This window comes from Carya illinoinensis, chromosome 11 (assembly GCF_018687715.1).
Source record: "Carya illinoinensis cultivar Pawnee chromosome 11, C.illinoinensisPawnee_v1, whole genome shotgun sequence".
Classification (NCBI taxonomy): Eukaryota; Viridiplantae; Streptophyta; class Magnoliopsida; order Fagales; family Juglandaceae; genus Carya; species Carya illinoinensis.
In genome coordinates, this window is record NC_056762.1 from 39575251 (window position 1) to 39588923 (window position 13673).

Below are 13673 nucleotides of genomic sequence, written 5' to 3' on the forward strand. Positions count from 1 at the left end.
TTTGGCTAGCACATCTCCTTAGCCTTTTGCCTCTTATCAAATTAAAATTTTTGAATTTCTGTTTATCACAGATCAAAAACTTACAAGCCAAGTTCATGAAATTGTTGGACGCATCAATGGCAGATTCGGAACATTGTCAGCAGTTCCTATACATCATTTGGTTTGTCCCAAACTGAATAATGAATTCATGATATTCCAATCCATGCATGTATGTGTAGATCTCTCTATTGAGCTCAGTGGATGATAAGTGTGAAGGGCGTTGTTTATAAAAGGTGGTGTTGAGCTCCATCATATTATTATCCTTATTGTGCAGTAACTCTTTTCAGACGCATGGTATATCTATGGGACATGATGGTGGAACAGCAAAAATGGATATGTGACAGGTGAGAGGCCAAGTGATGGGGGTGTCTTAACCAAAGGAGAGATGAAAGAAGTTCTAGAAATTTTTATTATGAAGTGATAACGCGTATATCCTGCATCCTCATAGGATGGATGGGTGGCACAGTAGTGGGGTATTAAAACATCCAGATAACAAAATTAAATTCCACAGATAATATGCAAGTCTTTTGTTGCCTGAGCTACCAACAGTATATTGTTCTCCTGTTATCAGACTTTAAGTTTACCATTTGCACCCATGTCCACTGTTGAAAACTCCAGATAAGACCCCATTCAAAGTTAAATTCATGGACAATATGTAAGTGTTTTGTTACCGGAGCCACCAACAATATATTGTTCATCTGGTTTCCAAGTTAAACATTTGCGCTGATGTGGAGATCTAATTCCTTGAAGGGAGAGTACTGCTTTGTGATCATAATTAGTACTCTGTTGCTTTTAGAATTAAACATTTTCACTGATGTGGAGATCTAATTCCTTGAAGGGAGAGTACTGCTTTGTGATCATAATTAGTGCTCTGTTGCTTTTAGTGGTAAGTTAGACAAAATGGTGGCGTCATGTAGGTGTTAGCACCACCATTTTTTTTCAGGCATTAGGTTTGCTTTCTTAAATCTCAATGCTATCCATATTTAGTTGAATAGTTGTTCTTTTTTATTTCTTATTTGATTTCAAGAATAAAAGAAGCCCACAAAATCTATGTTTTGGAAGAGAGACGAAGAGAAGGCATAGGGGTAGCTCTATATAGTGCGCTTTGGCCTTCATTAGTTGAGGGAAGGGATGCATTTTGTCTGTGTGTGTAAGAACAATATTAAAAAAGCATCTGATGGAGGATTTTTGCGTTCTTCTCAATGAACAACATCCGAGGAAAAGATAAAGATTATTAGAGGAAATGTCATTGCATCAGAAGGTTTAGATGAATACTTCATGTCCTTGTGTCCATAGTTGGAGGATCCATGTGATACTAATTATTTAGTCAACGCAACTGTAATAAAAACTAATCCAAATGGCTCAATTTAGAACTGAACCAACTTTTTCAGTCTCTCTCTCCCTCTTTCATCTATGATTTGTTTAGTTTTCTGCTTAACTTGCCTTGGTTCCATTTCTAAAACACCTATATGACTTTCACATGTCGGATCTACTATTCAACGTCTCTGCTGTCTTTTGAAGCTAGTGAAATTTAGTTATGCCATTCCAGCTCTAACTTATTTACCATGTGTATCAATGGAAATAAGCCTTTCAGGGTCCCTATCCTGACACGGTTTTAATAATTGAAATATGTGAACACCAGTGGCTAGAGGTTCCCAGACTTGAGGTCCAGTGATGATTTCATGGCCTTTTCTCAACACCACTTATCCCAGCAACTAAGGTCTTTTTGTTAGTTTTATTAGGATGTGGTATTTCTATTCAATTATTATTATTATTTATATTATATTTTTTATGATCTCTTATGGATAATCTCTGGGTTCTGTCTAACATTTTGTAAATATCATTTTGTTTTCTGCTTGGCATTGAGTTTTATGCTGGATGTTCAGAGTTCAATATAAATATATTTTCTTCAAGGAATAATAGTGGCCTTGTCTAGAAAATGAGCATATTATGAAAGAAAATCGTCGTCAATATTGTACTTCAAGTATATTATGATCTAACGTCCCATTTATTTTCTTTCTTTTTATATCTTTGACATAAAGAAAATGTCTTATATTCTAACCCAATAATTTCTGTCTACAGGATCGTTCTCTCGACTTTCATGCATTATGTGCTCTTTATGCTGTTACTGGTACCATTTTTAGTGTTATGACTTCTAAATGCTATATTTCTTTTCTTGGTTTTCTTTTTATAGAGATGCAAGCAATAATTTTTAGAGAAATGTTGAACATACAGTCAGCTTTTGTACAAGAATCTGATGTGGTTCACAAATAGAATCTTCAGTCTAGTTGCTTTCAAATATCTCAGTAAATATGATGGAAAGAAAAAAGAATAATTTATGAGTTTTTTCCTTAAAAACTCCATCAATATAAGCATTGATGTCAAAATCAAATATAGTTGGGGATTGTTCCAGGACCAAACCATACAGCTATTAAAATACTGGTGCATAACCTGATTGCTGGATCATAGTAGAGACACTTTGAGAACCTGTTCATAGAAGCGCTCATTTAACCTGGCAAAAATTAGTTTTGTATGGCTGGGGAAGGATGACTTGAGTTTTGATTGCCTCGTTTTGGTTATTTTAGGTAGAAACAGTTCTAGCTGTAAATATGCATGATGTGTCTTGAGCACTGCATGGTCTTGAGTTCTTGCTGAAATCTTGACACTCACTTAAGGCAGACTTTTTTTTTTTTTTTTGATAAGTAAAAGTAAAACTCTATTGATTGGAATAGGCATAGCCCAAGTACACAGGAAGTATACACAGAAAATGCCTAATTTCCACTAAGCACTAGTGAGGGATACAAACAAATCATGAAAACTGTCCTCATTACAACTAATGACTGAAGCCCAAGAAAATAAAGTATTATAAAATAATCTCTTCAGCTCATCCAAGGAACGCTCCCGGTCTTCAAAACACCTCTTATTTCTCTCCATCCACAAACACCACATAATGCAAGGGGGAATCATTTTCCACACAACGACAACTGAGCATTTCCCCTATACCTTTCCAGCACCTAAGAATATCCATAACTCTTCCAGGCATAACCCATGCCACATCAGTCCGGTTAAAGATCTCATTCCACAAGAACTGAACCACCTCACAATGTAACAAAAGATTATCTACAGATTCCCCATTTTTCTTACACAAGAAATGCCAACCCATAATGATGAGGCTTCCTCAAATTATCAATGGTGACCAATCTCCCAAGAGAAGCAGTCTATACAAAGAAAGCAATCTTGGGAGGGACCCTACTTTCCAAATAGCCTTCCAAGGAAAACAATGATCATTGGAGAATCCCGAGAGAGTCTTGTAATAGGAACGCACCAAAAACCTATTACTCCCAACAGGAATCCAAATCATCCTATCCTCCATCACATTACCGAATGACATAGCGTAGAAGGAATCGAAAAAGTCAGCAAAACATTCCAAGTTCCCAATCATGAGCTGCTCTAAAAAAACTGACATTCCAATGGAAAGAACCATTAGAATACACCAACAAATCAGCACACCAGACCTCTTTATCACTAGAAATCTGGTAAAGAGATGGAAAAACATACTTTAGAGCCCTTGCATCACACCAAACATTGTGCCAAAAGTAAACACCATGACCATTTCCAGTCTACAAATCTGGTAAAGTAGGGTAGACTTCTAGTCTACAAGTCTAGGCCCCAAAGTTTCACCGTTTTAATTTATCTTGTTGGTCAAGTTTCTATGGTTACAAGCAGGTTCTAAGTGGAATGGATTCTAAAAATTTTTGTTATCGCTTCTGTAAGTTTTGATCTATGAAAACCTAGTCATTTTTGTTGTATATCATCACTAATTCTGAGTTATCACTGGTTCATTACAGTTTATAGATGATTACATGAATTATATCAATGTAAATTTTCAACTAATGATTATCTTTCCCCTCCCCTCCCTTTTTTCCCTGTTCAGATGTAGCAATTGTCACATCTTTAAGGGATGGAATGAATCTTGTCAGTTATGAGTTTGTTGCATGCCAGGATGCAAAGAAAGGGGTTCTCATTCTTAGTGAAGTAATTACTAAATACTTTACTAAATTTGTTTAGGCTTGATCATTATCGTGCATTTGTTTAGGCTTGATCATTATCATTGTTGTACCTGGGCTACACCTGTTTTCCTCATCAATTAAAGCCTCTGTTACTTACAAAAAGAATGCTAAGTGAATGTTAGGAGAAAGTAGTGCATCAAAGAATCTTTTCTCTGAAGTCCCACTTAGCCGGTACCTATAAAAAGAAAATAAAATTGAATGATGAATTGACGGTGCCATATCTCACTTAAAAGTCTTAGAATGATGAATCCTAAGGTGAAGAAGCATTAGAGATTTGAGTAATCAAGATATTGGAATTTAGTAGTTGTTTTCTTTCTTTTTTGTTCAAGAGGACATGAATTTTGTATTGCTGCAATAAAAACATAATGCCACATCTTTGCTGACTTTTTTAAACCTGGACCATTTTGTAGAAAAGAAAAGGGAGATTTCAGTAACTCTTAACATATGGGTAGTGATTTCAATGAAAGTTCTCCCTTTCTAAAGCCGGTTCTTGACTTTTTTTTAAGGCTTTAAGTTATGCTTTCAGATTCCCAATGAAGTACTAGACCTTGGAAAGTTGCTGGTTTGGGTTTTTCTTATGCTTTTCTAAGTAATACATAGGCAAAGGCTTTTTATGAATTCCTCAGAGAATATAATACGGGGCTCAAACAACTGTAGTCTGTTGTACTTATTTTCATTTAAGCCTATGCAGTTCTATACTAAGATGACAGTTGTGAGTAAATTCTTACTCTATTTTTCACCATGTTATTTGTTTATGAGCCTAATAGAATAAATATTTCACCTATTGATTTTGAACATCTGGTTGATTTGCTTATAACCCCTGCCCTTTTTCCAATCCACTAATCCTTTTTTTTGGGGGGAGGATGAGGAGTTCAAATCTGACCATCAATACCTTTGATGCATTTTGTAGTTTGCTGGTGCTGCACAGTCTCTGGGTGCTGGGGCAATACTAGTGAACCCCTGGAACATTACCGAAGTAGCAGCTTCTATTGCCCAGGCTTTAAATATGTCAGCTGACGAGAGAGAGAAGCGACATAAACATAACTTTGCACACGTGACAAGCCACACTGCTCAAGAATGGGCTGAAACTTTTGTGAGGTATACATGCAGTAGTGTTGTAGTATTCTATTATGATATGGTATTGACGGTGTTCATATATTATTTTTCTGATGAACCAACTCTGGCATTGCTATTACTTTCATAACTTAAGTTACATCTGATGCTACAATCTAGCATATGGATTTTGTGTGGAGCACAAAGAAACACTTCTCAGTGAACACTCTTGTAAATTGGTGGTTGTGTTTCATTTGGATTCTAGAGATTAATTTGAATCCTCAAAAACATACTATTTGACTCAGTATTTGTTTCACACCAGAATGTTAATCATGGTCAGACTTGCTGTAAGTGTGCCGTGATGACATTAATGTACAGTTTTGTTTATTGTAAAGCTAAATTCATTGCAGCTAACATTAACCCAAAGTTAAAAAGTGTATGTATTCACACAAGGGTAATGTGCAAATTGCATTTGCTTGTGTTTCTCTTACAAGTTGTGTTTTAGTTGAAGCCGTGTGAAACCTTATTTCGAGATCCAGTTAATATTAGGAAATAAAAATATGAAAATAGAGAGAATATGTTTTTCTTTTGTTTGAGTTTGGTGCCATTTATGTGCAGTGAACTAAATGATACTGTTGTTGAGGCAAAACTAAGGACAAGACAAGTTCCACCCTCACTTCCAATCGAGACAGCAATTGATCGTTATTGGAAAGCTAATAATCGATTACTAATATTGGTATGCACTATCTGATTTGAGTCTTTATAGTAAAATGCCCCATGGTTAAGAAATTCCCTCTGGATTTATAGCATCCTCATCAATTACTTGATACTCACAGTTGAACATCTGATGTTAGTGCTATAAATATATTTTTTATCAAACCTAAATAACCCCAATGACAATTTATATTATTATTTTCTTTTTTTGTTTTAATGATCAAAAAATTATTTTATTCTCTCTTTTTTAATTGGAACCACATCAAAAGTAAGCCCATCTCAGAATCTCTTTTGCATTGTAAGGGACAGGAATATTTGTAATGCTTTGTCTTAGTTTTGTTTTGCTTTAGCTTGTGTTTAGGTGTTTTCTCTTGTATACATCCTGTGTACTTGGGCTATGCCTATTTACTTGAAATAAAATCTCTTATTACCTATAAAAAAAAGAATCTCTTTTGCATTGAAGTTGAATGAACATATTTATCAAGAAAAAAAAAAATTGAAGTTGAATGAACACTCGTTGACCTCCTTAATGATGAGTTCATGTGGAATGATGTCTTGAAGTGGGTCTTGATAGGGACTCAGCTACTAAAGGGAGATTTTTTTATTTATTAAAAGGTGGTTCTTAATGTTTGCAGTTATGGTTTTTGTCTCAAGTCAGCTATCGTGAGACAATTCAGGGAAAAATAAGGAAGTAAAGAGAAGGAAAAAAAAACTATTACCATATTTTGTGAATTAGTTATCTCATACCAAATCAAATTTCTTTACTTTTTTTTTTTACAAGTAATTCAAGTTTCTTTGCTGTGAACTTGGGTTATGTCTATTTAATTGTAAATAAAAATTTCTTATTACTTATCAAAAAATTCAAGTTTCTTTACTTAATACTATTTGAGGATCGTACGTATATATTGTCAAATGGATTGAATACCTCCATTGTGAGGATTTCTTGTCATTATAAAGGCACCAAAGTGCAATATACACGGCTAGAATTAAGTCTAGATTACAGTAAATAAAATCTGTCTACATATGGAAACTAGCCCTCTGTACAAATTCTAAGTAAATAAATATATACAAGTGTCTAAAGATAAATAAGGAAACACAGAGCATATCACGCTAACATCCCCCCTCAAATTGATGCTGGTCGGTCAAGAAGCATCAATTTGCTGACAAGAAACTGATGACGCTGTCGTGTCATGGCCTTTGTAAACACATCGGCGATCTGGAGATTAGTAGAAACATGAGGAAGCGTAATTATACGAGAGTCCAAGATTTCCCGAATGAAATGACAATCCACCTCAATATGTTTGGTACGTTCATGAAATACAGGATTGGCAGCAATCTGAATGGCACTAGTGTTGTCAGCATGGAGAGGGGTAGGAGAGGACTGAACACAACCAATTTCAGCAAGGAGACCCCGAAGCCAGAGAATCTCAGAACACGCAGCGGACATTGCACGGTATTCAGACTCAGTAGAAGATTTGGAGACACGATCCTATTTCTTACTTTTCCAAGAGAGTAAGGAGTCACCAAGAAACATGCACCAACCTGTAACAGATCGGCGCGTATTAGGACAACCTGCCCAATCAGCATCACTGTAAGCCACAAGACGAAGAGGAGTGCCAGTAGGAAAGAACAAGCCACGACTAGGGGAACCTTGAAGATATCGAATAATACGACGAACAGTAGCCAAGTGGAGATGACGTGGAGCCTGCATGAACTGACTCACCTGCTGGACAGCAAAGGAAATATCAGGGCGAGTAATAGTTAAATAATTCAGACTCCCCACTAACTGTTGATAGAGAGTGGGGTCAGAGAGTAGATCACCCTCTTCCTGACGATACTTCGTGTTCACTTCCAGAGGAGTATCCACAGAAGAAGTATCCTGAAGGCCAGCCAAAGTAATCAGATCCTGAGTGTATTTATGCTGATTCAAAAAAATGCCAGAAGGATCAGTATGGACTTCCAACCCCAAGAAGTAAGTAAGAGGACCAAGATCCTTCATATGAAAGGAGGCTTGGAGATGATGCTGCAATTGAGTGATCAAAGCAGAGTCCGTCCCATTAATAACAATATCATCAACATAAACCAAAAGAAGAACAATGCCACGAGATGTCTTGCAGAAAAATAAAGAAGAATCATAGGCACTCCGCTTAAAAGAAAATTGAAGCAAAGTGGAGCGAAATTTATCAAACCACGCTCGGGGAGCCTGTTTCAGCCCATACAATGATCTTTTCAATTTACAGACATCCGAGGAGGAAGATGAGGACAAACCAACGGGAAGGGTCATGTAGATTTCTTCTTTGAGATCACCATGAAGAAAGACATTTTTGACATCCATCTGATGAAGAGGCCAGCCTTGAGAGGCAGCAACCGAGAGAATAGTCCGAACTGTAGTCATTTTGGCAACCGGAGCAAAAGTCTCCTCATAGTCCACCCCATATTCTTGCCGATTACCAAGTGCAACCAACCGGGCCTTATACCGATCTAGAGTCCCATCAGAACGCAACTTGATGGAATAAACCCATTTACAACCAATGGCTTTCACCTGAGCAGGACAAGGAACAACATCCCATGTATGATTATCTTGAAGAGCCTGGAGTTCCTCGGCCATCGCCGCATTCCAACAATCATGTTTAGCTGCCTCAGAGTAACCTGACGGGATGGGAATGGAAGACAAAGTAGCATGAAGAGAGGTATGAGAAAAACCATACCGGTCGGGTGGGCGAGATACTCTGGTTGAACGACGAGGAACTATGGTAGTAGGCAGATCACCAGTAGAGGATGCATGCTGAACAGGCTCAGATGGCGGACCAGGCTCAAGAAGGGGCAAAGGAGGATGTCGTCTTTCATATACAAATCCAGATTTGAAACGATCAGGAAAAGAAACCGGGTCATCAAAATTAGGCAAAGCATGTATCTTAGGTAAAGACTCAACAGAAGAAGGAAAGAAGGACTGATTCTCAAAGAACACAACATGACGAGAAATACGAAATCTGTTAGAGCAGGAATCAAAGCAAACATAGCCTTTGTGAGAAGCACTATAACCCATAAAAGCGCAGCGAATAGATTGAGCAGATAACTTATGTCGTTCATGAGAAGGCAAATGAACAAAGCAGACACAACCAAAAGTATGCATATCAATATAGGTAGGATGTCGATGATACAAACGAAAGTAAGGACTTTCAAAATTCAAAACACTGGATGGCAATCTATTAATTAAGTAAATTGCCGTAGATAAGGCTTCGACCCAGAATTGAGGGGGAACAGAGGATTGGAGTAGTAACATACGAACAACATCCAACAAATGTCTATTTTTCCATTCAACAACACCATTTTGTTGAGGTGTATACGGACAAGAACGTTGAGAAACAATGCCTTTTTGATTAAGAAAATCATGAAATTCACGAGACATGTATTCACCACCCGAATCCGATCTCAAAATTTTGATGCTAGAAGAAAATTGAGTTTCAACATAAGCAGTAAATTGTTGAAAGACAGAAAAGACCTCAGATTTTGAGCAAAGAAAATAAATCCAAGTATACTTCGTATAATCATCAATGAACGTAACAAAGTATTTATAATTTGCATGAGAGATAACAGGAGAATGCCCCACACATCACTATGAATCAAATCAAAACAACGTTCAGCAGGAGTACTATGAGAAGGAAAAGCAAGAGACTTACTTTTGCCTAATTTACATGTGGAACAATCAAAAGAGAGAGAAGAAAATTGATCTTTATTGCCCAACAAACCAGAGTTTATGACATGAGATAAAATAACGGAATTAGGATGACCTAACCGTTTGTGCCACACTTCACACTTATTGTTCACAGTGTCACAAGCAAATGAAATGACATCAGGAATGGAGAAATGTAAAGGAAATAAACGTCCAACTTTAGGCCCCCTCGCGAGTATCTTGCCCGACACCTGATCCTGCACAAGACAACCATCACGAGAAAAACGAACATCACAGTTGTTATCAACTAGTTGACCCACGGAAATAAGACTAGTAGAAAGCTGAGGAGATACAAAAACATCTCTAACAGTGGAATTCATATCCCCAATAGCATGAATAGGTAACTGACTACCGTTAGCAATCTGAATGTGTGTAGATCCAATATAAGGCCGAATATTGCTAAGTGTATCAGAAGAACTAGTCATGTGATTAGATGCACCCGAATCAACAAGCCATGAGAGAGATAGGGAACCGTTACCTTGCAGCCCTAAGGCTGAAAAAGCTGAAAGAATCATCTGCTGAACCTTCTCAGTAGTAAGAGTAGATGAGTCATTAACAGGAGTAGAAGAAGCGGAACCCATCGTAGCCTGATAAGAATGAGCCTGACGATTTTGGGGACGTGTAGGACAATCTTTGATAATATGTCCAGGCTTCTTACAGTAGTTGCAAGATTTCCGTGCACAATTATTAGCAATATGTCCGTATTCTTTGCAACTGAAACATTGAACTGTCCGCATGTCTCGTCCCTTGCCTTTTCCGTGAGCAACATAAGCAACAGCAGTGGGTATCATTGTGTCGTGCTGATAAGTAGCCTGGGTGGCAAGTCGCTGCTCCTCACGAAGTAATTCCCCAAAACAAATATCCAAAGACGGCACAGGAGCACGATTCATCAAATTAGAGCGAGTGACCTCAAATTCAGGACGTAACTTCATTAAAAATTGATCGTGCTTGCTTTGCTCATGAATTTCCTGCACAACAGAGAGAGACTCTTCTGGTACCGTGGCATAAATTATGTCAGTAAATTCTCCCCAAAGATTATTAAATCCAGAAAAATAATCCTGAATGGAGAGATTGCCCTGAGTGTAACTGGCAATTTCATACTCTAACTGAGACCGTCGAGCCGTATGGTCCTGATTATACACCTTTTTCAAATATTCCCACATAGATTTAGCAGTTTTATAAGGCCTCAAATTGAGAACAATGAGAGGATCAACCGATGCTAAAATCCATGTCATCACCCTAGCATCTTTGATCTGCCACTGAGCTAATTTAGGAAGCTCAGTAGGAGCCGGATTACTCCCATCAATATGATCCCATAACTCCTTTCCCATAACAAATAAACGGAATTGAAATTCCCATGCAGAATAATTTTTACCCGTAAATTTTACGGTAAAAGACTCGGAAGACATGAGACCCGTAAAAAATAAGCACACGCCGAATTAAAAATAATACCTGACCAACCAAAAAACTGCCGACAATCCAAAAGAAATAAAGAAGCTGCCAAAAGCTCCAGAAACAACTGCTGCCGAGACCAAAAAAATGACAAGTGCTGCTGCCGATACCCAACCCACGAAGCTGAAATGGAAAGAGGCAGCAGAAAAACACAAACCAGCAACGGAAAGGGCAACAGAAAGTCCTGACTAGAAGCCTGGAACCAGAGCCACGCAAAAGACTGCTGAAAGCCACAGGAAAACCCGTAACCCACAACCAGACTGCACCGAAAATCACCCAAGGAGGACCAGACTGCACTGAAAATCACACAGAGAGGACCGAAACACCAGAACACACGGAACCCACAGCCAAAAAACCACCCAGAGAGGACCGAATCACCAGACCAGCACCGAAAGACAGCACAGATGCCGCCGAGAACACCAAAAAGAAAGACCCGAAGGAAAAAAAAACGTAAGACTAGTAACCTGCTCTTGATACCATGTCAAATGGATTGAATACCTCCATTGTGAGGATTTCTTGTCATTATAAAGGCACCAAAGTGCAATATACACGGCTAGAATTAAGCCTAGATTACAGTAAATAAAATCTGTCTACGTATGGAAACTAGCCCTCTGTACAAATTCTAAGTAAATAAATATATACAAGTGTCTAAAGATAAATAAGGAAACACAGAGCATATCACGCTAACATATATTGTTCAAGTTGGTCAGCCAATTTTCACTCTTTGTATTTAGCATATTTATATTTGGATCTGGATACAGTGCTTGGGAGTTTTTGAAAGCTGTATGGCCCCCATCTAGCTGTTTCTTCTTGCTCACAAGAAGCCATGCTGATGAAATTCAAAGTGATGCACCCTGAATAGAACCTTTAGAAAATAGAACCAAAGTCCAATCACCTCCCCCCCTCCCACCACATGCACAAGCACACAAAAGAACTAGATGAAAGCTCTAGTTTGATGTTTAAATTTCCTACTTACCTGAATTATGGCGAAGTCCTTCCATTCTGAAGTTTTTCCTTTTATTTACGTATCTCGGAAACGACAAGGGAAAGTAGTGCAGTCAAATTGCTATAAAGAGAGGGTGTCTTGTTTTTTCTGTTGTCATTATTTTCGGTCCAATTTGACTGATTTGAATTTGTTTTTTTTCTTTCAATAATAATCTTCTCATCTTGCTAATGTTTCAAACTTAGGGATTCAATGCAACATTAACTGAACCAGTAGAGACACTTGGGAGTAGAGGTGATCAAATTAAAGAAATGGAACTTAAAGTGCACCCAGGTCTAAAAGAACCCTTGAAGGCACTTTGCAGTGATCCAAAAACAACAATTGTTGTACTCAGTGGGAGTGACAGAACTGTCTTAGATGAAGTACGTCATAAAGCTGAGTTTTATCCTGTTCCACCCTTACACTGTCCATTTCTTAACTTAGTGTTTTGACAGAACTTTGGGGAGTATGACATGTGGTTGGCAGCAGAGAATGGGATGTTTTTACGCCTTACAAAGGGTGAATGGATGACAACGATGCCTGAGCATTTGAATATGGAATGGGTTGACAGCGTGAAGGTACATATTGAAATTGTAGTTCTGTTTATTTGTGCTCTTTAAACTCTAAACATATGATGCTGACATAATGTTTTCAGCATGTTTTTGAATACTTCACAGAAAGAACACCTCGATCACATTTTGAACTTCGTGAAACCTCACTTGTTTGGAATTATAAATATGCAGGTACTTTTCTTGTTCAATGCCTTTTTCCAAAGCAGTTTCTTTGAAAGATTTCCCATTATTTCTGCTCTCTTATATTTTTGTCCGCCTTTTGATTTTGTAGATGTTGAGTTTGGAAGACTTCAAGCAAAGGATATGTTGCAGCATCTATGGACAGGCCCAATTTCTAATGCATCTGTTGATGTTGTTCAGGGTGGCCGGTCTGTTGAGGTGCGAGCTGTCGGTGTGACAAAGGTGACCGCTTATTTCTAATAATTGAAGTTTCTAATATTTCCTGATTATTTTTACTGTTGGAGTTTTGGCAAATTTGTTTCTATATAACAGTACTTTATCCAATCAGGGTGCAGCCATTGACCGCATACTAGGAGAGATAGTTCATAGTAAATCCATGACAACTCCAATAGATTATGTCGTGTGCATTGGTCATTTTCTGGCAAAGGTATCATTCTTTCGTAATGTTGTTTTTCAGAGTTTTTTTTTTTTTTTTTTCTTTTCTTGTGGAGTTTTTATATTTGATATGGGGATTTGTATCATTTCCCACTATTTAAACTTTCTTGTCCAGAAAACAGTTATTGGTATTAGTCCCTGATAAGTCTATACTTTTGATATAATTACATTCAAAATCTTTGAAATTTCAACTTGTAGTCAAGGACAAGAATTGTGAAACAAAACAATTTTCTTTTGAAGCATCAAATATGTGCTTATAGGCAATTTTGAACATGCAGGATGACATTAAATTTTCATGTAATGTTTCATATTTAACAAACTTCTATTGCTTGAGATTAGAGCTTTATGATGATGACTGAAGTTGAAAACTGGAGGGATAGAACTTAAGATCTTCACAAGTATGTAGAATGTGAATATTACAAATGCTACGTTATATAAAATAT

General features: G+C 37.5%; 1 protein-coding gene across 2 annotated transcripts in view; it reads left to right on the forward strand.

Moving 5' to 3' along the window:
- Window positions 1-13673, forward strand: part of LOC122281112 (alpha,alpha-trehalose-phosphate synthase [UDP-forming] 1) — a 38116-nt gene that overhangs the window by 23703 nt on the left and 740 nt on the right. Inside the window, exons 8-17 of one of the 2 annotated variants that reach the window (XM_043092382.1) lie at window positions 72-160; window positions 2122-2170; window positions 3974-4074; window positions 5020-5207; window positions 5781-5898; window positions 12250-12426; window positions 12499-12621; window positions 12721-12786; window positions 12887-13017; window positions 13124-13228. In XM_043092382.1, coding sequence (XP_042948316.1) covers window positions 72-160; window positions 2122-2170; window positions 3974-4074; window positions 5020-5207; window positions 5781-5898; window positions 12250-12426; window positions 12499-12621; window positions 12721-12786; window positions 12887-13012 — 1037 coding nt within the window. In that variant the 3' untranslated portion in view covers window positions 13013-13017; window positions 13124-13228. Of the gene's footprint in view, window positions 1-71; window positions 161-2121; window positions 2171-3973; window positions 4075-5019; window positions 5208-5780; window positions 5899-12249; window positions 12427-12498; window positions 12622-12698; window positions 12787-12886; window positions 13018-13123; window positions 13229-13673 lie in introns of those variants that run through there. The other variant, XM_043092381.1, reaches the window with a different exon arrangement.